The sequence below is a fragment of the Leuciscus leuciscus genome, assembly GCF_965113295.1.
Source record: "Leuciscus leuciscus genome assembly, chromosome: 7".
NCBI classification, from domain to species: Eukaryota; Metazoa; Chordata; class Actinopteri; order Cypriniformes; family Leuciscidae; genus Leuciscus; species Leuciscus leuciscus.
This window is the reverse complement of record NC_138731.1, coordinates 37,630,486-37,654,943: the sequence shown is the minus strand read 5'-3', so window position 1 is coordinate 37,654,943 and position 24,458 is coordinate 37,630,486. Positions and strand designations below refer to the sequence as shown.

The following is a 24,458-nucleotide window of genomic DNA, read 5'->3' as shown; positions in this document are numbered from 1 at the left end:
TGAATGAATAATTTGGTACATCTATTTCTATAGATACAGATTCTATAGATATAGTTTCTACTTTGTTTGCAAATTTCTGATACTGATTACCAAATGTAATAAATTATTTTTACATTATAAGAAATGTATCTTAGATTAAAACCACTATGTTCAAAATGTGTGTGTGGTCTGTGTAGCCTGGTAAACTATGGGGACAAAATGTCCCCAAATGATGGCAATATCCGAAATCCTTATTGGGACATGTTTGGTCCCCATGAGGGAACAGCTTATAAATCATACTAAGTGATGTTTTTTTGTGTGTGTTTTTTTTAAAGTTTTCTGTGAGAGGTCGGGTTACTGTAAAAGGATCAAATCTACAGTCCAAACACAAGTGAGTGAGTGAGTGAGTGAGTGAGTGTGTGAGAGAGAGAGTGTGTGCGTTGCGTGTGTGTGTGTGTGTGTGTGTGTGTGTGTGTGTGTGTGTGTGTGTGTGTGTGTGTGTGTGTGTGTGTGTGTGTGTGTGTGTGTGTGTGTGTGTGTGTGTGTGTGTGTGTGTGTGTGTGTGTGTGTGTGTGTGTGTGTGTGTGTGTGTTCTGGAGTGGGTCAGAAAGATTAGCAATTTGTGTTTCTGGAGTGGGTCAGAAAGATTTGCAATTTGTGAACATATACTGTAGCAGGATAGAGTTCAAGGAAGAGGAAATAGTCAATGACTGTGTAACATCAGATTAATCAGAGATGGACATCAATAAAAACATTTACGGTATTGGCAGTAAACTTTGTTCTATAGCACAAAACCCCATGGCTGTGTCATAACTTCATCACCCCTTTTGATAACACACTGAATAGATACTATTACAAACATTATGGATTTTATGTTATGTAAGGTAATATAGCATGTGTTACTGTAATTATTTTAGCAACAAGTGTGATTTAAAACATGTATCTTGCATTGCTTGCTATTAAATTAATTGATTGTTAAAAGTATTCAATTGAAAGAAGATCATACTGTTGTGTTTCAGTGATTGAACCAAATGTTTTCATTACATATTACAATAATCTTGTGTTTGAAACAATGATTATGTGGAGTGAAAATGTGTATAACTGAATGAAAGCATGGGATCAGGTTTTGAAAGAATGACTAGCTGTGTCACGAATAGGCTACTATGATCAGTTTGGGATTTTTGTACTTAGAAGTTTGAAAATGAACACCTTACTTAGGAAAATAGAACCAAAGCGAATAAAATAATAATAATAATGCTCTATAATGTGAACAACAGTTTGTAATTCATATCACAGTTGTTTTTATTTTTACCTGTGCCATGCTGAACGCCAACAGGATAGGCCACGGTTGAAACTCCTTCCTTCTCTTCACTCGTTGTGCTAAAGCTAACCAATATCGCCATGTAGTGGCTGAATTCTGTTCCTGCTGCTCCAGTTTGACAGTTCTACGCGGCTGTGCTTCAAACCGAGCAAATAACTACATATTAAAGTTGACGGTAATAATAACGAGGCTGTGAGGGATTTTAATCATGACGTCATTTTGAAAGATAATTTCGCCGTGGGTTCTAAGCAGTTTCGCTGAGAAGTAAAATAGCAAATAAAAAATAAAATATATAGCCTATATCGTGTAATTTTTAGGCCAATAACATATCTCATATTTTCATGTTTTTATAACAGGTTGCACAACAGACACAATTTCATATCATTTTCAATGTTGTGCTAAAACAACTAAATTAGCAAATCTTTTAGCTTATGTCCCACTGTAACAGTAGGCCTATAAGATGACTCATCGCCAACATGTAAATTTGTATCTAAATCTAATTTGTTAGTAAATGTACTAACCTCATACCTTTATGTTTGCAACTGTAATTTGTATCTTAGTGTAGGCTAGCTATATAATGGTAGAGGTAGGCAAAAAAAAAGTTTAAAGTGCTTACAACTCAAAAACAAACAATAGCATAAGGTTCTGTTAAGACAACATCATTTGCTTTAGTTCACAGAGGATGGTAGTATGTATCATGCAATTGTTCAATTATTGACCAATCATTTGTTAAAAACTAACCTGGAAATGCAATTAAGTGTTGTTTCTCATTTGATGGTCATAAAAAATACATTATATTTGATTTGATTATTGTAATCTTTATTATAATCATAAGGTCAAGTAGAATGAAAAACATTAAAAAAATTACATTTAAATGTATTTAAAGATATCTATGCTTAAAAACTTTAAGAAATACAAATGTATTATGTGCAATATATAATTGATATGCCCAGTTTGGTTTATTCTAACTTGTACAATATAATTGGTTCTCAATATAAATTTTTTTTTTAAAAATCCATCACCAATCAATTATTAAAAACATTATTTTTTTTATTTTTTTTTAAGAAAAAGACTGTTTGAGTACATAAAGCCAAACAAAACAACTGTTATTTTTGCAGTTCTTTCATGAGAGGTCCTTCATACTTGAACAAAGCGTTGACCAGGTCCTTGGCAATGCTTTCACAATTCACACAGTCGAGCAGTTCCCTCATCTTCGTCTGGCGTGTTGGATTCGCTCTCACATTTGCAACTAATTCACTGTGCAAGTCAAGTTCATCAATGATTGCATCAATGTTCTTCACTTTTTGAACCAACTGACTGGTGTTTGCTTTCAGAAACTTTTGATAATCTGAGAATATAAAAATTCAAAAATGTAAACTATAACAGGAAATGGAAAATGAAGGCAAATAGGAAAAAATATAAAGATTGAATCATACCTTGTATTAAACTGTTACCACTTTCTCTTCTTCCGCAGTCTCTATCAGGTGTCTGGACTGAAACATTAGAAAAATAATAAACTCACAATAATCCTATATATGTTTTTATATATATATATATATTTTTTTTTTTTTATTGCTGCCATGAATTGAGTTAATTTATGCCTTTTGGACAGTATTAAGCTTTGATAAATCTGCAGTAAATAAATAAGTTTGATAAGTCTGCAGTAAAATAAATGGCTGATAAAGGCTATAGTAATAGATACAATTCTGAGTCTGAATAATCCAGGAGCATGACACTAAATAAAATAAATTCATCTTGGCATATTCTACAAAACTCAGTCCAATAGTAAAAATTTGATTGAGTGGGTCAGGTATCCCAGATTTGCACATGACATTGTTAGACCAGAATGTAACCTTCCTTAAAATTGGTCCCAAATAGTTTGAGTCCTTAATTAAGATTAACATATACTCTGTCGCAGAGTCGTTTTACATAAAATATCTGTCAGTTCATACAATTGTTCATTATACATTCAATAGAGTGCAACAGTGTCCGTCCCCTTTTTCAGCATCGCTGGTTCCATAATATTTTTTCAGTAATTTTTCTCATAGTGATTTTAAAATAGTCTTTGTTAAGACATGAAACAAGCCAATCGGCTACGAGGTGAATCACAACACTACAAACTTGGATTTTAAGCACAATTTTTATTTTATTTTATTTTTATCGGACAAAAAGACAAAGGTACAAGACTGTGTAGCCTACTTAACTTTTAGTGAGGGAAAGAATTAAAAACACATGAAGCATTGTGAAAATCTAATTAATAACGATGGATAAATATAAAACTACTGCATATATATATTGTGTGTGTGTGTATATATATATATATATATATATATATATATATATATATATATATATATATATATATATATATATATATATATATATATATATGCAAAATTTGTATATATAGTTTATATTTCAGTATTTTGAGAGGGTATAGGGAGATGACATCATTCGCAGTGCTTCATGGGAGTGGGCGGAGATAAAGAGCTATTTTGGAGTGTGTTGCTTTTTTCGATTTTCACTGCATCATGGGTAATGTAGTTTTACTTCCAGAACCCGCTGTTGCACTCTATTATATTTCCCATTGCAAATAAATATAAACCACACTAACTTGTTACTTGGATGCCTGATTGTCCCGCAGTGTTTGCCGTCTCTAGAGAGAGAGAGAAAAAGCCAAGACCATGTTATTTTAAATTATTATTTAAATAAAATTTGTGCTCCCGCAAGAACTCTGAATTTCCAGGGTAAACTTGTGTGCATCTTGAGACAAAACATTGACACTGATATAGGCTATTAAGATATGTCAGTGCAAGTTGCTTTCAGTTTAAACAGCTCAAGCATGCATGGTCTGGGACTATGTCTGTGAAATACATGTTTTATAGAAATTTTAATTTTATTTTATTTTAGGCTATTTTTAATTTATTTTTTAAACACCAAAACTCGTCGTCGCCATTTTGTTCATTCATGAAGTCGGCTAAACTACTTTTTTGATTAGGCTACATTAACTTTTTATGTAGCCTAGCTATACTTGAAGTTGAGCACATCGGCTACCGTAACGAATTTGCTAAAGTGGGAAAGGCAAATCTTCTTACTGAGGCCGGATGTGAGAACCCTATGAAACATTGCACATACACTTTGTTTATTCATAAGATGAAAATACCGGACATCTTTAAGTAGGCTACATTTTCACGAATGATCTCTATACGAAAACTCAGTCTAGTAGGCTATTATACCCAATCTTATAAAAAGACTGTTACTGTCAAGTTCCACGACTTTAAGCTAAAATATGCCACTTACTTTTTTTAAATAGCTATTAATGTTTTTTAATAGGCAAAGAATGTGCACAATGCGTTTCATTTAGACTACCAAAGCAACATACCTGAAGTGTCCACTGTTTTGATCCATTCTCTGAGTTCAGGAGAAAATTCATTCACATCATCGTTTTTCAGCAAATTCAGAAAATTTCGACAAACATTTCCACCCTTTCCATGGATGATGTCCAGAAGTTTGATAACTACATCCCTGGGAATTGTCATAGATTTAAGATGATCGTACTCAGTCGTTGTTATAAGTTCGTGCTCTTGAACATGTTGCAAAATAAGAATCCAATCCAATTTAAGCCAATGGATGAGCTTAGTTTTGCTTTTCAAAAGGACTTGATCCATTTTTGACAACAGGTTTACGCTATACAACCTTGTACTGACGTGTACGATATACCATAGAGACAGAGTTTACTTTCGTTTTAGATCGATGCATTTAGCCTATTGGGTGAAGATCGTTTCAAAAGAAGCTGTCTCTCGACCTTCTGTTAGTTAGTTTATTCGTTTATTTATTTATGCTTTTTGTTTGCATCTTACAGCACATTGTATAGGCTAATCTCATCCACTGTTATGTAACTTAATTTACAAACCTTGTCAAATGAGGCAGTTTTGATTGTAGGCTAAGTGCAACTCTCGCCAAATGTATCTTGCATTGCTTGCAATTAAATTAATTGATTGTTAAAAGTACCAAATTGAAAGAAGATCATACTGTTGCGTTTCAGTGATTAAACCAAATGTGTTCATTACATATTACAATAATCTTGTGTTTGAAACAATGATTATGTGGAGTGAAAATGTGTATAACTGAATGAAAGCATGGGATCAGGTTTTTAAAGAATGACTAGCTGTGTCACAAGTGTGATCAGTTTGGATTTTTGTACTAAGAGGTTTGAAAATGTACACCTTGTTTTTTTTTTCTTTGTTTTTTTTTCTTCACAATTATAGTTGTTTTTATTTTTCCCTGCTTGCTACACGCCAACAGGATAGGCCACGGTTGAAACTCCTTCCTTCTCTTCACTCGTTGTGCTAAACCAATATCGCCATGTAGTGGCTGAATTCTGTTCCTGCTGCTCCAGTTGTGTTTGACATGTCTTATATTAAATTTGACGGTATTGATAACGAAGCTGTGAGGGTTTTTTGTCATGACGTCATTTTTCGCCGTGGGTTTTAAACAGTGTGATGTAAGCAAAATAGTTAAATTAAACAAATATAGTGAAAAAGTATAAAAGAAAAAGTTTATACTCTCTAAAAAATGCTGGGTTGTTTCAACCCAAATTTGGGTCAACTATGGCCAAACCCAGCCATTGGGTTAAATTCGTAAATTAAATTTTTAACCACGTCTAGGTTTGTCTACCCTGGTAAACCAGAGTTCTCGCGAGAGCACAAGTTGAAATCTTTTAGATTTACACTGTAAAAAAAAATTTGTTCACTCAACTTACATTTTTTAGTTATTTTTTTGCTTTGACTCAGTTAAGTTTTATTGACTTAATCTACTAAGTATGTTCAACTTAAAAAGTTTAGTTGACATAGTTAAAATAGTTGAGCCAACAACTTATTTCAAGTTACCTGGACTTGTAAAGATTAGTTGAAATACAATAACTTACATTTTCAAGTTACCTGGATTTGTAAAGATTAGTTGAAATACGATAACTTACATTTTCAAGTTACCTGGACTTGTAAAGATTAGTTGAAATACGATAACTTACATTTCAAGTTACCTGGACTTGTAAAGATTAGTTGAAATACAATAACTTACATGTTCAAGTTACCTGGACTTCTAAATATTAGTTGAAATACGATAACTTACATTTTCAAGTTATCTGTACTAAAGTGTATGTTCATTGAACTTAATTTAGCATATTTTCTCAACTTGCAATATAGCATACTCAACCAAATAAATAACAGATTTTTCCATACAAATGGTTTTATTGTTCCTTACAAATCAATAAATGTTAAGAATAAACAACATATTCAAAGGAATACAATTATATCACAATTGCATGAAGTTTAAAGATAAAAATGTATTTGAAAAATGCATAGAAAGTGTATTCATGTGGGATTTTTTTCATGTTTGTACAAGTTTTCAGCATTGATGAGCTGACATGCATTCTCATTGCTTAATTTTTTAAAATTTTACTTGGCTAAAACATATATTAAGATTTCATGTGTTTTAAAGTTATTTCACAAGGGGGTATATTTATGTGAAAAATCTTAGTCTCAGTTCACACAAAAAAAGTTGCTCACCTGTTAATACCTGTTAATACTTTCCATTGTTGGTAGACAAATGAAGATCTTTTTAATAAAATCGGTGAGCTTTCTGTCCCTCCTTTGACAGCCTAAGCAACTAGCACTTTCAAGGTCCAGAAAAGACATCCTTAAAGTAATCCAAGTGACTCCAGTGGTTTAACCTAGGTTTTATGAAGCATTGTCAGTGTTTCATTCCATTTTATTTATTAAATAGTTTTCTCCATCAAATGTTTACAAGAACATAGCAGCACATGATTCTTGTGTCGACGCGAAAGCTGACACTGCTGCATGTAAACAAATATATAAACCACTGACGTCACTTGGATTACTTTAAGGATGTCTTTTCTGGAACTTGAAAGTATTAGTTGGATAGGATGTCAAAGGAGGGACAGAAAGATCAAAGATTTCATTGAAAAAAATACCTTAATTTATGTTTCAAAGATAAACAAAGGTCTTTTAGGTTTGGAGCAACATGAGATCTAACATTTAACAAAATAATTTTAATTTAGGTTAAACTAACACTTTAAGATTTTTCACATTAATAATACCTCTTTAACTGTGAAATAACTTTAAACCACATGAAATCTTAATATATGTTTTAGCCAAGTAAAATTAAACAAAGTTAAACAATGAAAATGATGTCAGGCCCTTGATGCAGAGAACTTGTAAAAACATGGGTAAACAAAAAAATACAGATGAAAACACAGGCTCTTTGTAGAAATACATACCTTACCTCAACAACATCTTTAATTCAACAATGTATTTTTAAGAGAGTGCACTCTTGCACTGCAGGTATCAGCTCCAATGTTCATGAATCACCTCGAAAGTGTATCTGAGGTGTTTTCTGGGGTAGTTTATGTTGAGAGCATAAAGCAATGTCATTTGTATGTCACCAAATCCTCGCAGAACAACTGCTTCCTCGATTACAAGGGCCACATCACTGGAGTTGCATGGAATTGGGTCTATCACATCTTCCACCACTGCGATGATTCCTAGAGTCATGCCCCGATCATATCTTCTTCGGAATCTGTGTGCTGTATTAAAAAATGACAAACTTCAAAATGTGCTTTCACACATACAACACTGAAGCTCAACCACTTAAACACAACATGAGTACACCAAGTCTTATTTAGTGTTCCGAAGAAGATTAAAGGTCTTACAGGCTTGGAACAATATGAGGGCGAGTAATTGATGAGAGAACTTTCATTTTTGAATGAACTATCCTGTAAAAAACCTTTAAACTGAGAGACTTAGGTCAAATACTATACACTGTGAATAAACGGAGGCATTTTGCATCTGTACACTAAATGAAGCATTATAAAATGTTACAATCAAGCTACAATATTTTAAGGCCTAAAGAAATTGATTTCACAGGGGACTTTTTTCTTCCAAAATGTAATTTTGATTATCAAAGATAAAACTTAAAGGTGGTATCAGCGATTTCAGGCCCAAACATAAATGATCACATTCATCTAATATTTCCTAACGATCCGCTAGCTGCCCGCCCCATAAGCATGCTGTCAAAAAACCGCGTCTCTCTAGGTAGCCTAGGCTCTGAGATCTGCACACAAAAACAGTTGGTATCAACATCACTCAAAACCAAAATAAATAGTGTTCCAACCAATCATCGACAGGGGCGGGTGTTGTGAGGTTTTGCGCTCGTGCACGGCTGCCTATGACGGCTGCACGCGAAAACCTCACAACACCCGCCCCTGTCGATGATTGGTTGGAACACTATTTATTTTGGTTTTGAGTGATGTTGATACCAACTGTTTTTGTGTGCAGATCTCAGAGCCTAGGCTACCTAGAGAGACGCGGTTTTTTGACAGCATGCTTATGGGGCGGGCAGCTAGCGGATCGTTAGGAAATATTAGATGAATGTGATCATTTATGTTTGGGCCTGAAATCGCTGATACCACCTTTAATATGTCATTATAAAATGATTGACTAGAAGGTGACTAATTTTAATTTATTTTAAATACGCATTAACAAATGACATATTACTTTTTTCTTCAATATTTTGCAGCACTAATAAAAAATATGCACGACAACAGAAATGGCAAGAAAGGAAGTGCCCATAATGTTTATGAAAAAAGTACAGTAGAAATATATGTACTTACATTTTTATCTAGGCTGTCCATTATGGTCCTCATTTCAGCAATGTCAGCAAAGTGCTTGAACGGTAGACACAACAGTTTTGGTAGATGCCAGTCAAGACCCTCATAAAAGGACTTGCTCAGGTCCAGTGAAATTAGCATGTTGAATTCTGCACTGATCTAAACTAATATTAAATGACACAAACATAACAGCAGCATGTTAAACAACACTGCAAAATAATATATCTACATATTCATCTAAACACCATTTTCAGCAGTGTAGGACTTTACCTGTCTCTCACAAAAAAAGAACCGGCCACCTCTTTTTCCATAGCAGATACTGGAGGATCCTTTTTTAACTCTCCTGTCTGCCTGTAATGCCACAGGTCTCTGAGAAAGCATAAAGATCACAGTTCAACGTAAAAGCTGCAGCACAGAGCCGGACAGATTGTGTATGGTCCCTGGACAAATGTATTTTTTAGAGCAAACTCAGTTCTAAATGAACACACACAGTCTTTATAGATGCAGGGAAGCAGACAGTTACTTACATGATGGCAGTGCTTCAGCTTGTAGTGCCTTCTGACAATGCGTTCATTGGTTGTCTTGAATAAACAGAACTTGCTGCTCCACTTTATTGGTCAAGGGCAAAAGAAAAGAACAATTAAGTCAACTAACATTTAATAAACCGAGTACACATACACAATCAAGATCAAGACTAGATCAATAATAGTTTATCACCAAATTTGTGGATATATATTTATTGACATTACTATTAAGACCTTATTAGGACAGTATTAGCTGCTAAGCATTTCACTAGTTCTGGGGAAAACACTGCGATGGTTAAGCGGTTGCTATAGTTACATAATCTCCCACAATAAACTAAACATACCTGACCACAGTCTTTTAAGTTCGACATTTAATAAGTAAAACTAGACAGTTGTACAACAACTTTTCAGTTATGGAGCGTCCATCTCGAACACCGGAGGATTCTGATAATCCTGCCGCACCACTCACACAGTTTTACATTAAATTAACGTTACATTATTTGTCAGCTCGTTGTTGTCGTACTCACGCGTCGACGCTGCTTTGCCTGAATGGTGATTAGACTTGCTGATTTTGGCGCAAATAACTTGAACATGAGAGTGAACAAACATGGTAGAAATGCGTTATTTTTCACGACATGCTTTTCCCGCTCTCTAGGCTATTTTATCATTCATCCATATATCAGTCTCTCTCACATAATTAATATATATATATATATATATATATATATATTAGCCTATGTAACGTTAAACTGGTAAAACTGGTAAAACTGGATTAGCAACAGTCCAATGTGATCTAGAAACGTTGATATTGAACAATACATGGATGATTACTTCATATGTCATTTTACAAGTTATTACATCATATTAACGAATATTTACTTACCATATTTGATGATAGTGGAAGAATTAAATCATCTGCCGATAAACTCTCCAGCAATGGCCGATGAAGGAGTCAAGGCGAGAGACCTGTTTGTTTCGCGCTTCACGTGATCTCATCTCGCGATAAAAAATGAGAACTAACCTTACTGGTTCAGCATATGTTTTTAAGTTGAGGCGGCAAATACTCTAGTTATGTCAACTTGCAGACTAGTTGAGACAGTGAAAACTTAACATGTTAAGTTGAATTAACAAATTCAGAAACCACAAGTTGTATAAACTTACAAAATTACATTGAAACAACTAAAATGCGGAATCATTTTTTACAGTGTAGGTCTGGATTTCCAGGCTAGGGTTTGTCCATATTTGACCCAAAATTGGGTTTAAACAACCCAGTATTTTTTAGAGTGTATGGCAATTTTTAGGCTAATAATATATTTTATATACTATATAATAATAATAAATAATAAACTTTATTTTTATATAGCGCCTTTAAAAAGCATCTCAAAGCGCTTCACAAAGCATACACCTACAATAGAACAAACAATGCATTAATAAAATAAAACAATGAAATGTATAATAAATAACAATAATATAGCAATTATAAACAGTTATATAAAAGCTACCCTAAACAAATAAGTTTTCAGGGAAGATTTAAAAACACTAAGAGATTCAGCTTGCCTAATCTCCAAAGGCAGGGAATTCCAAAGTTTTGGAGCATTCGCCGAAAAGGCCCTATCACCCATGGATTTAAGTCTAGTATTCGGGACAATATATACAATTGTTGACACAATTTCACATCGATTTCAATGTTGTGCTAACAACTAAATTAGCATATCTAAATGTAGTTTATTAGTAGTCCTAAGAGAGACCTCATCTTCCTTTAAATGCATAATGTGTGTCTTATATAGTGAAGTTTAAAGCTAAAACTCAAAAACAAACAATAGCATAAGGTTCTGTTAAGACAACATCATTTGCTTTACACACTGTAAAAACGACAACTCAAAATTGTTCACCTTACTAAGATTTTTGCATTCACTGACAATAAAATTGCTAGTTGGAACTTGAACTATGTGTTTTAAGCCACTTGAACTCACTTTCAGACGTTTCTGAGGAAAAGTTCATCTTATTTAATAAATTGAGTTGATTTTATTTTGAAGTTGTAGTTGACACCCAGTTAGAGTGTGGTCAACTTATCTGCGCATGCTCATTTGAAATTTGTCATGGCAACCGGCTGCTACGGGGTTTCCAATGATTTTCCCAGGAGCTCCCTTCAAAAGTTTGAAAGTTTGCGTCCGCCATCTTGTCACAATGCCTGCCAGCGGTAACTTTCCCTGACGTCTTTGTTGAAGAGAGACATTCCTTCTAACAGGTAAGCTAATCATATGAATATGTATATGCATTTGATATTTGTATTACATTTCATTGCGGGAAACAAAATCGATAAATCATAACCAGGCGAGCCGTTTATGGCAATACAAAATCCCCCACTAGCTAATCGGTTAGAAGCTAGCTTATTTTGAACAGCTAAGCTCAATATAATTATTGTCCACATATTAATTGAAAGATTTGTGTTGCCGGTAGGTTTGTTATTCTCGATGAATGATGGCATTGTATGCACGTCTGCTTTGCTCATTGACAACTGCTCGCGACCATGCGCTGCAACCAAGGGAACGTTAGAACCAACGTGCTAAAACTGTGATGCAAAACTTCGGTTTGATACGATAGTTAACTAGATAGATATAGCTTCTAGCATGCGACCTTTGTGTAGGGCTGGGTACCGAGTTCGATACTTTTTAGGTACCGACCGTATTGCCTCGATATATCGAGTATCGAAAAATGACGTTGTTCATTCCAGATTTCGATACCTACACGCAAACTCTACAGTACACACACGAGACGCGCGGAACTCTCCGCGCACATACTCATATGAGAGGCGCGCGCGCACTCACAAATATGATGAAGACCTTGACAGTGCACGGAGTAAACATAAGAGCAGAAAGTTGCTCCGTCTTCGACTGGTAAATGAAGAGATACCTTGTTGATCACTCTGACAGTGCTTATATTGCAATAAATAATAACCTACTGAATGTACACTGCCTTTCAAAAATGTGTTGGTTGGTCAGATTTTTTTTTTTTTTTTTCAGTAAGGATGCATTAAAGTTATCAAAGGTGACATTAAAACATGTGTAATGTTACAAAATATTTCGTTTTTAAATAAATGCTGTTCTTTTGAATTTTTTATTCATCAAAGAATCATTAAAAAATGTATCATAGTTTCCTAAATATTAAGCAGCAAACTGTTTTCATATTTCTGAAGGGTCATGTGACACTGAAGTAATGATTTTGAAAATTCAGCTTTGACATCACAGGAATAAATTACATTTTGAAATATATTCAAATAAGATTTTAAATTGTAATACTATTTCACAATATTACAAGTTTTACTGTATTTTTTATTTTTAAAAAAAATCAGCTTTGGTGAGCATGAGCTCTTTATAAAAAATGTTTTGTTCCTTTGTGCTTTTTTGTTCCTTTGTGCACTGGCTAAGGAGCATGAGTCAAACTGAAAAAATAAAACCAAAGTTTTTCTGAGGTAATGTGTTATGTAATCTTGTTAAAATGGATTTCATAAAATTGGTATCGAAAAAAGTATCGTTAGGAACCGGTATCGAAACTGAGGTATCGAAATTGGCACCGGATCGAAAGATTTTGAACAATACCCAGCCCTACCTTTGTGTGTTTTAGCCCTGAAGCTCAACAGCATTAACGTGAACGGTTGCGAAGTATGTCACTGTGTTAATTTTCTCCTCTTATTTTTGTGCTAGGTTTTCTATGAAGTGTCGCTTCTGCAGCTTTGCCAGCGCCAGTCAAGAGCGTCTGCTTAGGCACCATCGGCTCAGGCACGGAAGAGGAGCTTACTGGCCGTGTGTTTACAGTGACTGTGTATGTTCTTTTAAAACACCTGGCGCCTTAAAGTCACATTTGACCAATCGCACTGTAGGACAGCCAAAATACAAGATAAATTCACAACGTGTCCGGAGCTTTTACTCACCCTCATGTTGTTCCAACCCCGTAAGACCTTCGTTCATCTTTGGAACACAATTTAAGATATTTTTGATTAAATCTGAGAGCTGTCTCACTCCTCCATAGACTTCTATAGACATTATAACTTGCTGGCCCAGAAAATGTATTAAAGACATCGTTAATATAGTCCAAGCGACTACAGTGGCTCAATCTTAAGTTTATCAAGCGACGAGAATACTTTTTGTGCGCAAAAACAACAACAAAAATAACGACTTTATTCCACTATTCATTTCCTTCTCTCTGGGCCTCGAGTCTTTTCACGTAGTGTGATAGCGCAGCGTGTCTGTGTTGTACGTCACACGTAGGCTCACTATTGGCCGACGCTGGTCATGTGTGAGATGCGTGTGATGTACAACACAGACGTGCTGTGCTATCACACTACGTGAAAAGACTCGAGGCCCAGAGAGAAGGAAATGAATAGTGGAATAAAGTCGTTTTTTTTTGCACAAAAAGTATTCTCGTCGCTTTATATACTTAAGATTGAGCCACTGTAGTCACTTGGACTATATTAACGATGTCTTTAATACATTTTCTGGGCCAGCAAGTTATAACGTCTATAGAAGTCTATGGAGGAGTGAGCCAGCTCTCAGATTTAATCAAAAATATCTTAATTTGTGTTCCGAAGATGAACGAAGGTCTACGGGGTTGGAACAACGTGAGGGTGAGTAATTACTGACAGAATTTTCATTTTTGGGTGAACTAACCCTTTAAACTAAAAACGAATCTTTTACAGTGCTATGCATAAGTTTAGACACCCATACTAAAGTTGACTAAAAAGAGGAATAAAAAAAAAATCATCTTTTGGAAATTGAACTTAATGCCTTAATTAAAAAAATTTGGAAAAATCCAACCTTTAAGGACACCAATTTTCTTTGTGAATGAATAATGTATCGTAAATAAATAAATGTACAAATGTACAAATACAGGGTGCATAAGTCTGGACACCCCTATGTTAAATTCCCATAGAGGCAGGCAGATTTATTTTTTTAAAGGCCAGTTACTTCATGGATCCAGGATAATATGCATCCTGATAAAGTTCCCTTGGCCTTTGGAATTAAAATATCCCCACATCATCACATAGCCTTCACCATACCTAGAGATTGGCATGGAGTACTTTCCATAAGATCATCTCTCAATGCAAATCAAACCAGCTATTCGGCTAACTGAAATAAAACCATGCCAATCTCTAGGTATGGTGAAGGCTATGTGATGATGTGGGGCTATTTTAATTCCAAAGGCCAAGGGAACTTTATCAGGATGCATAGTATCCTGGATCCATGAAGTAACTGGCCTTTAAAAAAAAAAATCTGCCTGCCTCTATGGGAATTTAACATAGGGGTGTCCAAACTTATGCACCCTGTATTTTAAGGAAGAACATTTATTTATTTACGATACATTATTCATTCACAAAGAAAATTGGTGTCCTTAAAGGTTGGATTTCAATTTTTTTAATTAAGGCATTAAGTTCAATTTCCAAAAGATGATTTTTTATTCCTCTTTTTAGTCAACTTTAGCATGGGTGTCTAAACTTATGCATAGCACTGTATGTGTAGCTGTCATATTACTGTCAAGAGACTACGGTATTGATTGTTCAGTAGAAGCAAGCTGTGTTTCACCATTACTGTTATAGCCTGCATGTTTGCATTTTTGGCTAATTTCAAAGTTCAGATAATTTGGCTTTTTCAGGTGGGGATTTACACATTTCTGAATTAATACTTAGGCAGGCACTATACAACTGTTTATCGGTCATCTTTGGCAATGTTGCATTATTTGTAAGGTCTCAACAAGAGTCGGAAAGTAAAAAAAAAAAAAAACTGCCCATATTACGGTTCTGAAACCTGATGTATTTACTTTGTGCATAAGATTACTTGTTTACATTGCCCATATTATGGTATTGAAACCTGATGTATTTGCTTTGTGCATAAGATTACTTGTTTACATTGTGGAATTGTAAAGCTGTTTGTGCCAAAGTCGTTCAAATAAACATGCATAAATGAACTGGTTTACTGTCAGTGGATGATTTAAAGTTGGGGGGTTAACTTGAGTTAATTTAAACTCAAAATAGTAAGTTATTACAGGGGATGGTAATCTGAACTCAAAATAGTAAGCTTTTACAGACTTGAAAGTTCTAGTACCTTGAATTAAAAAAACTTAGTTGTCAGAACTTGAAAAACTTAGCTGACGCAACTCAATAATTGTAGTTCTTCAAAACGTAAAAAATTAAGTTGATATCTTCAACTCAAAAATTCTGTGCAGTCGGTTGCCTTGAAAATTTGAGTTGAACTAACTTTTTCTTTTTTACAGTGCAGAGGATGGTAGTATTTATCATGCAACTACGCAAGTTGTTAAAAACTATCCTGGGAATGCAATTACTGTAAGTGTTGTCTTTAGTAAGCAGTAAAAATAATGTCAACAAAGCTTGATGTGATGTTAAGTTGTTTCTCATTTGATGGTCATAAAAAAATCCATTATATTTGATTTAATTATTATAATCTTTATTTTAATCATAAAGTCAAGTGGAATGAAACATTTAAAAAAAAATCCATTAAAATGTATTTAAAGATATCAAAGCTTAAAAACGTACAAACTTACGAAATAAAGAAATATGAACTATGCCACTGTTTATTATATGCAATATATAATTTATATGCCCAGTGTGGTTGTATTCTTACCAGTACAATATAATTGGTTCTAAATTTAAACTCCACCACCAATCAATTAAAAACATTTAAGATTTTTTTTTTTTTTAAGTACATAATACCAAACAATACAACAGTTATTTTTGCAGTTCCTTCATAACTTGCAGGACCTTCATTTGCAGGTCCTTGGCAATGCTTTCACAATTCACACAGTCGAGCAGTTCCCTCATCTTCATCTGGCGTGTTGGATTCGCTCTCACATTTGCAACTAATTCACTGTGCAAGTCAAGTTCATCAATGATTGCATCAATGTTCTTCACTTTTTGAACCAACTGACCTGTGATTGCTTTCAGAAACTTTTGATAATCTGTGAATATAAAAATAAAATATTAAAAATAATAACAGGAAAAGGAAAATGAAGGCAAAATGGGAAAGAATATAAAGATAGAATTGAACCGTGTATTGACCTGTTACCATTTTCTCTTCTTTCTGAAACATTAGAAAAAATAGGATTATAGTGAGATTATTATTATGTTTAAAAACATTTATTTATTATTGCTGCCATGAATTGATTAAAAAAATGGGACAGTTCTTTTGGGTAGTATTTAGCTTTGAGTCTGCTGTCAAACAAACGGCTGATATAGTTATAGTATAGTTACAATTCTGAATAATCCAGGAGCATGAGAATAAATTAAATAAACTCATCTTGGCACATTTTCAAAACTCAATCCAATAGTATAAAAACATAACATTTATCTGTATCCCAGATTTGCACATGACACTGCAATGTAATCTTCCTTAAAATTGGTCCCAAATAGTTAACTCCGAGTGCTTAATTAAGATTAATATATACTCTGTTACAGAGTCTAATTTTATACATTACATAGGCGAAAACTGTTTTAATAGTTTCTCATGTATTACACTTACAATTTGGCGGCATATTTATATTTATCCCATTGGAGCCTAGAGTTGAACCAGTTATGATAGGCGAAAACACATGGCCGCCATCAGATGCAGAGATTTTGCCTGTTTACAAAAAATATATGTCAGTTAATCTGTCAACTGTTCATTATACATCCAATAGAGTGCAACAGTGCCCGTCCCCTTTTTCACCGTCGCTGGTTACCAGAAGTAGGTTTTCATTCATATTTCCCATAGTGATTAAAATATGCATATATAGCCTATACAAACATTTCAGTATTTTGAGAGGGTAAGGAGATTGTTATTCGCAGTGCTTCATGTTTTGGAGTGTGTTGCTTTTTTCAACTCTCTGTTTGGCATAATTTTCACTACAGCATCATGGGTAATGTAGTTTTCACCAAGAGTTCCACTGTGAAACACGATTATTTTAATTGTTAAATTGTTAAATTAAGCTGAAATAATGCGGGCTGGAGGCTTTATCAGAAGCAAATACCATATATTAACAACCTCTTTGCTCACAGGTCTGTCTTTAAAATCAATTTCCGTAAGGAGAAAATAAATGTTTTTTCTTCCAGAAACCGGCTGTTGCACTCTATGTTTCCCATTGCAAATAAATATAAACCACACTAACATGTTACTTGGATGCCTGATTGTCCCGCAGTGTTTGCTGTCTCTAGAGAGAGAGAGAGAGAAAAAAGGAAAGACCATGTTATTTTAAATGGCAAAAATCATGCAAGCATCCTATAGGCAGTAATGCAGTGCATTACAGTACATTGATCTGCCCTGTTTAACACAACACATACAATAGGGTGAGAAAAAATAAATAATTAAAATTGAATCTAACCTTGTATTGACCTCTTAGCTTCTCTTTTTTCACAGTCTTTATCGGGTTTCTGGACTGAAACATTAGAAAAAGATATTATTTTGAGATTTGTTATTTATGTATTTGTTTGTTTGTTCACAAGAATTGAGTCCAATGCGTAGGCTATATCATTTTGAAGAATTTTACAGTTCTTTTCCATTCAGGGCAGTTTAATATCACGAAAATTTAACTATATCTTTAAGAAGACACTTGACGGCGCCCAGCTACGACTCTAAAAGGCCTAACTGAATTCCTGAAGCCATTTTTTCACAAGGCATAGCCTAATAGGTTTGTCTTTTGTGGCTTCAATAAAGTAGCTATGGCCTGGTTTCACAAACTGGGCTTAGATTAAGCCAGGATTAGTCCTTAGTTTAATTAGGGCATTTAAGGAGCTTTTATAAACTTGTCTAGTGTTGCCAGGGTTGCGGTTTTCCCACACAATTGGACTATTTTGAAAATGCAGTTGCGGGAAAAATTACAGAGCCACAGATTTTTTTTCTTCTTTTTTTTTTTTCTGATACTTATATAATGTAGCGCCACCACAAATGTTTTATCTGTAGACAAAGAATGTGTGTTGATCCCATGGAATGAATACCTGGCAACCCAAAGACAGTGGAATGAGCTAAAGTGAAGGTGAGACATGAGGGGGAAACTTGATGTCACTTCACAGAAGCAACGTTTCACCCACATACAGTAATGTAGGGAATTTTAAGGCAGGTTAATTAAGTTTGACATTGTAGATTAATTGCACTGATGCTTGTGTGTAGACAAAACAAGAGTGTATAAAGACTATGAAGGCTATTAATAATGGTCTTGACTGAGAACGGAAAATAAAGGTTTTTCATCTATTTTATACAGATGTGTACTACAGTTTGCAATGTTAAAAGAATTTGGGAAGTGCACAGACAATGTGAGCTTTAAGGCAAAAATATATACTTATCTTATAAACTGCATTTAAATCTGCTAAATCTAATCTGCTAAATGCTAAAAGGTATAAATGTATAATTAAATTATGAACATCATGATTTTCTGTAAAGCTATAAATAACTTTGACTTTACTTTTATGGATGGCTTTATCTGCTTATCACATTGTGACAGTGTAATTCAAATACAGTAGCTTCCATTTTAAACAATTGATTATACAATGTGATGAAAGTTAAAATCAAAGACAGAGTAAAAGATTTTAAAAAGTAAGTAACTGAAGAGGAATAAAATACAGATTAAATAATGAAATATGCACATATTGAAAGTGGGCGTATGCTTTATAGAAATTGTCATTTTATTTTAGGCTGTTTTTTTTTTTTTTTTTTTTTTTTTTAAACAAAACTCATCGACGCCATTTTGTTCATTCTTAAAGTAGGCTAAACTACTTTTTTGATTACATTTACTTTTTTGTACTTGAAGTTGACCACATGAGTGGGCTACCATAACGAATTTTCTAAGTTGGCCTGGCAAAACTTCTTACTGAGGCTGGATGTCAGTACCCTATGAAAATTTGCACTTACACTGTTTATTCATGAGATGAAAATATCGGACATCCTTTAGTAGCCTAAATTTTTTACGAATGATCTCTGAAAACACAGCCTATACTAGGTTATTCCCAAACCCAATCTTATAAAAAAAAGACTTGCTGTCCAATTCCACAGCTTTCAGCTAAAATAGGCCACCCACTTTATGCACAAGTTTTTAAGAGATATGCGAAGAATGTGCTCAATGCAAAACATAGCCTACCTGAAGTGTCCACTGTTTTGATCCATTTTCTGAGTTCAGGAGAACATTCATTCACATCATCGTTTTTCAGCAAATTCAGAAAATTTCGACAAACATCTTCACCCTTTCCATGGATGATGTCCAGAAGATTGATAACTACATCCGTGGGAACTGTTATAGATTTAAGATGATCGTACTCAGTCGTTGTTATAAGTTCGTGCACTTGAACATGTTGCAAAATAATGTTCCAATCCGATTTAAGCCAACGGATGAGCTTAATTTTACTTTTCAAAAGGACTTTATCCATTTTCTACAACCGTTTACGCAACCTACAGTGACGTGTACAAGAATGGGACTGCTGTGGCTTAGGGCGGGGTAAACTTGTTTAACACGAATAGTCTACTTCTCTTCTAATTTTTTTTTACCTAATGGGCCTCAAGAGGAATAGTAAGAAAATAAATTAAGACAGTTAGGCTACTATATATCGTTATCAGCACCTGGATTCAGCTTTAATCGTCTCTGAGAGAATATGCACCGTTAATTCAGCGTCAGGTTTTTACTTTCACTTTCTGTAGGCCTATGTGAATAGTTGACTGGGGTTTGAGACTTCTTCACAAGCAAGTTTGCGCATTGCTTGTGTGATATCCGGCTCGCCCTTATGCTTTAAAATGTATTGTTGAGACAGACTTTATTCGTTCGTTTTTGATATCTGTGTTGCATTTATTCTAGCGTCGCTGCGAAGATCGTGTCAAAAGAAGGACAGCTGCCTATTTATGCTTGTTGTTTGCATCTAACAGCACATTATGTATTAGGCTATCTAATCTCACCCATTGTTATGTAACCTAATTCATTTACAAACCTTGTCTGATAGGCAGTTTATTAGCATGAGGTAAAACTGAATTTATAAAACTATTAGTCTACTAACCATTCAAAGCATTTTATGATGCCTCTGTCTTCAGAAAATACAGCATTTCTGTTTTAGAAAGAGTATTCTCAATGACCATTGGAGAGGAAAAAACAAACTCAGACAAACAAAAACTGAAAATAAGATTAAATAGACTAAAATCTCTATACTTAACAATAGCCTAAAAGCATCATAAACTAGGCTATCATAAAAGTGGCCCCTTGACTCTTATTTATTAGTTTACATTAACTGCTGTTTGCTATCTAGGTACGCATGGTGTTTTCCTTGTTTACGGTTTCAAGTGTTGTAGTTAATGGATGGGAAGAAACATTGTGCAAATGGTCCTTAATTTTCTTTTCTTTTTTTATGTATGATTGAGAACACAGAAAGTGACCGCTGACTCAGCAGATCTAAATCTAAGAGGTGAGACAAGCGCTCCGCTGACTGGACATTAGCCTGTTAGGAAGGCTTGTTGAGGCAATGTCACCTTTGTTAAAAATGAATTCTTGTTAACATCCTGTTATTTAGATAATACAATCTCTCAATTGTACATTAAAGCAAAGATTGGACAAAATCCAGTGTGGTTTTACAGTATGAGGTTGCAGTCCCTTATTGTCAATACCAAGGTAAACTGGCAGACAACTAAAATTCACTATAACACTGTAATGAAAAGTTGCTGCCTTAAATTTTTAAGTACAATCAATTTGGATGTTTAAGTCATTTCAACTTGAATTATGCTAAACTGACTTAATTTTTTTTTTAACCATGTATAGGCTAACTTATAAAAATACATCGTCAACACCAGTGTTGGGGAAAGTTATGAAAAGTAATGCATTACAATATTGCGTTACTCCCTTAAAAAGTAACTAATTGCAATACTTAGTTACTTTTTTAGAAATGTGATGCGTTACATTTTTTACGTTACTTTTTTCCACCTGGGCCGGGGTTGTTTTTTTATAACAGAAAGTTATATTTTTGGGCAAATGTAATGAAATGAAATATACTTTATTGTCCCTGAGGGCAATTTGTAATGGACTCCATAGCCAGCATTTCACCAAAACCTGATACATAAAAAAATTACACAAAATATTCATACATAAATAGACTTCACTAATTCATGTTCAACAGTAATTGATACCGGTACAAAAGAGTTTTTGAGTTCTGTATGGGTTGTCCAGACGGTAAGAGTTCATTAGAGCGGTAGAGTACATGAGATGGGTCAAAATCATTTTTGCCTCATTTAATGTGCATTGCTCAAACAGAGTCTGAATACTAGGATATCTTTCAGTCCAATCATTTTCATTGAAGTTTCGAACAATACATAGTATCTTTGATTTTGATTTTACAGAAAGATAACCGTACCAAGAGGACAGACCATATCTGATCACACTTTCTAGTACAGACTGATAAAAAAGGAACATACTTTTCCTATTAACTCCATAAAAACACAGTCTTCGTAAAAAATACAATCTCTGTTGGAGTCTTTCACACACCCAATTAACATGCTTGTCCCACGTAAGAGATTTGTCTATATGCACTCCTAAGTACTTGTATGATTGCACCTGTGTGATTTCTTGATTATGAACAATGGGCATATGATCTCCAATGCCCTTGGGATCAAAAATGATTTCCTCCGTTTTCTTAGTATTCACTATTAGAAAATTTGCATCACACCAATCAACAAATGAAATAATCTCAGAATTAAAAATAGAAGAGTAGTCTTGTTTTTTCAGCAGACTTAAAATTACTGTATCATCTGAGTACTTCAGAATGTAGTTCTGTGGGTGCCTACTTGAGCACTTATTAGTGTACAGCGTAAAAAGAGCTGGTGAGCTAACACAGCCCTGAGGAACGCCAGTACTAGAGTATTTTACTTCAGATAAACTATTATTTACTTTGACTCTCTGAGTTCTGTTTGTTAAAAAGGAGTGATACCACTGTATAATTGTATAACTTTCATTTTTTAATTAAGACATGTGGTTGAACAGTATTGAAGGCTGAACTAAAATCTATAAAAAATACTAATGCATAAGCATCGGAATCCTCCAGATGATTTAAAATGATCACCTGTTCCTTTTCCTTTCCTAAATGCAAATTGAAGTGGATCTAAGTGACTATTAACATTTTCTCTTGACACCATTGTCACGGGTCAGGGTGTGTCACTGGTTCTTGTTGTCATGGTCCTGTCATTTTCTGCAGCTTGTGAATTGAGCATTCAGTGCTGCCTGGTAGCACTGTGTGCACAATCACAAGCTGATCTCCTGTTGCTCGTTTCCCTTACCCTTTATATTTCCAGCTGTGTCTATCTCTTGTTGTTAGTTGATCATTTTCTGTGCCGAGTGCTTGTCTCGTGTTCTGTGCTCTCTTTCATGTGTGTGACTTCAGTAACTTACCTGCTTGTTATTTGTGCTCAGGAACCTAAGACGAGGAGTGTGTAGCAGCACTGTCTCGCTTGCTGGACTCTGGGCCCGTCTTTCTGTGGTCGTCCTGTGCTATTTCCTCAAGGTGGTCTCCTCTGTCTGTGTGCGGTGTGCACGGGAACCACCAATCTGAGAATCATTTATTCTTTGTATTTATTTTGTGTTTCAAAGTTTTCTAATAAACCTTTCACGTTTGTCACCGCTACTGAGTCCTCCAACTATATGAGTTATCTGACAACACTTCTCAAAACACTTCATCACCACTGATGTAAAGGCAATTGGTCTTAAATCATTGTTCTCGGTAGGACGGGCCATTTTTGGCACAGGAATTATAATAGACTTTTTCCAAATGACTGGAACTACTTTGGAATCAATAAACCAGTTCAGGAAGAAAAAGACCTTTTCACACCAAAAGTGAAATAATAAGCCTCGGGCTGAAGGAAATACAAATTCATGTCTGTACAGTAGAGGGTGCAGCTCAAACAAACCTTTCAGCTCTGCTGCCATTCTGTATATAACTGAAGAATAGGATGCAGGAGAAAAAAGTTTAACACTTACTTTACCAATAAAAACAAAAAAGTCTAAAGTAATTTTTGCTTATGGTTTAACGGAATCATCGAAGGTCAGAAGCAAGTACATTGGACAATAAAGTGAGATTAAAGGGGTGGTTGATTATGATTTCACTTTTCTAACTTTAGATAGTGTGTAATTTTGCTGTTTGAGCATAAACAACATCTGCAAAGTTACAAAGCTCAAAGTTTAAATCAAAGGGAGATATTTGCTTTTAAAGAAATCATTTTTTATGTCAACTTTTTTGTGTTAAAAATTCTCCAAAATATATATATATATTTTTTTTAAAACATAACCAGCCAGTGTTCAAAACTATCTGCTTGCCTTAGCTCGATTCAAATTGGTTAGCTTTTAATAATGATTTTAATTCCAGTGGTACTGGTGGATTTCCACGGGAAATTCGAGCATGTCTTTGCGTCATTATATGTCACATCTGTCCACATAAAGAAAGAGTCCTGGCTAGTAGGCTATATTGCATGTGAGGATGTTCGAGGTGTAGATTTATAGCCTTTTCTCAGAGCACTTGGAAATAATTAAACTTATGGCAGATCCAGAATGTTTCAAATGACAATCACCAGTGACAACTGGAGATTCACCAGTTGTAAAACCCAAAAGACTTCGGACTTCGGAGTGGCCAGAGAAAAAAAGAGACTGCAACCGGGCCCATGCGAAAACAAGGATAAACATCGGCAGGGCTTTTGAAAGACGGCGTGAACTCAGTGTTTTAAAGGGGTTTAAAACGGACGCAGAGACGGCTTTTTTTTTTTTTTGCTAGACAGGTAAGACAGGTATGTCTCAATGTAATAATAATACTAATAATAATACTACATGTTGTTTGACAAAACAAAGTTTAATTTCATATAATTTCAAAAAAAAAAAAAAAAAAATGGAAAAAGGACACAGGATTACAAAAAACTTAACTTCACATAGATTAACCTGGCAAGCCTAATGTCTATAA

The 24,458-nt window shown here is 34.5% G+C and overlaps 2 protein-coding genes and 2 long non-coding RNA genes across 10 annotated transcripts; 2 read left to right on the top strand and 2 right to left on the bottom strand.

Annotated features, from left to right (window-relative positions):
• Positions 1-597: 597 nt before the first annotated feature.
• On the top strand, positions 598-2,378 carry LOC309503856. The gene is made up of 2 exons (XR_014207897.1): positions 598-2,140; positions 2,254-2,378. It is a non-coding gene; the product is annotated as an uncharacterized lncRNA (long non-coding RNA).
• Positions 2,376-19,975, bottom strand: LOC309503847 (uncharacterized protein). 4 transcript variants are annotated; one of them, XR_014207891.1, is made up of 6 exons: positions 19,628-19,960; positions 17,879-17,932; positions 17,666-17,707; positions 17,041-17,139; positions 16,581-16,602; positions 16,299-16,480 (listed from the first exon to the last, which is right to left on the bottom strand). XR_014207891.1 is itself a non-coding variant. In XM_082176711.1 (5 exons), exons 1-5 carry the CDS (start codon positions 19,911-19,913, stop codon positions 2,407-2,409), a joined length of 681 nt encoding a protein of 226 aa, XP_082032837.1. In that variant the 5' UTR covers positions 19,914-19,964; the 3' UTR covers positions 2,376-2,406. The 4 variants fall into 4 exon arrangements, 2 of the variants coding, with proteins under 2 accessions (XP_082032837.1, XP_082032838.1); XM_082176711.1 differs by lacking the exons at positions 16,299-16,480; positions 16,581-16,602; positions 17,041-17,139; positions 17,666-17,707 and adding exons at positions 2,376-2,648; positions 2,737-2,793; positions 3,915-3,956 and having other exon boundaries at positions 19,628-19,964; XR_014207890.1 differs by lacking the exon at positions 17,879-17,932 and having other exon boundaries at positions 19,628-19,975.
• LOC309503852 (uncharacterized protein) lies at positions 6,548-10,694 on the bottom strand. 4 transcript variants are annotated; one of them, XR_014207893.1, is made up of 6 exons: positions 10,395-10,685; positions 10,039-10,095; positions 9,515-9,595; positions 9,258-9,356; positions 8,991-9,151; positions 6,548-7,904 (listed from the first exon to the last, which is right to left on the bottom strand). XR_014207893.1 is itself a non-coding variant. In XM_082176719.1 (6 exons), exons 1-6 carry the CDS (start codon positions 10,395-10,397, stop codon positions 7,869-7,871), a joined length of 432 nt encoding a protein of 143 aa, XP_082032845.1. In that variant the 5' UTR covers positions 10,398-10,694; the 3' UTR covers positions 6,548-7,868. The 4 variants fall into 4 exon arrangements, 3 of the variants coding, with proteins under 3 accessions (XP_082032845.1, XP_082032846.1, XP_082032844.1); XM_082176719.1 differs by having other exon boundaries at positions 8,991-9,146; positions 10,395-10,694; XM_082176720.1 differs by lacking the exon at positions 10,039-10,095 and having other exon boundaries at positions 8,991-9,146; positions 10,395-10,693.
• An 822-nt stretch (positions 19,976-20,797) lies between the features above and the next one.
• LOC309503855 lies at positions 20,798-23,135 on the top strand. The gene is made up of 2 exons (XR_014207896.1): positions 20,798-20,933; positions 22,925-23,135. It is a non-coding gene; the product is annotated as an uncharacterized lncRNA (long non-coding RNA).
• The last annotated feature ends 1,323 nt before the right edge of the window (positions 23,136-24,458 follow it).

Coding starts and splice junctions, on each gene's coding strand:
- LOC309503847 (XM_082176711.1), bottom strand. CDS start 19,913: ATGGATAAAGTCCTTTTGAAAAGTAAAATTAAGCTCATCCGTTGGCTT. Junction 17,933..19,627: donor CAAAACAGTGGACACTTCAG/GTAGGCTATGTT, acceptor CTAATGTTTCAG/TCCAGAAACCCGATAAAGAC. Junction 3,957..17,878: donor AGCTAAGAGGTCAATACAAG/GTTAGATTCAAT, acceptor CTCTCTCTCTAG/AGACGGCAAACACTGCGGGA.
- LOC309503852 (XM_082176718.1), bottom strand. CDS start 10,104: ATGTTCAAGTTATTTGCGCCAAAATCAGCAAGTCTAATCACCATTCAG. Junction 9,147..9,257: donor TCTTTTTTTGTGAGAGACAG/GTAAAGTCCTAC, acceptor ATATTAGTTTAG/ATCAGTGCAGAATTCAACAT. Junction 7,905..8,990: donor TGGACAGCCTAGATAAAAAT/GTAAGTACATAT, acceptor TTTTTAATACAG/CACACAGATTCCGAAGAAGA.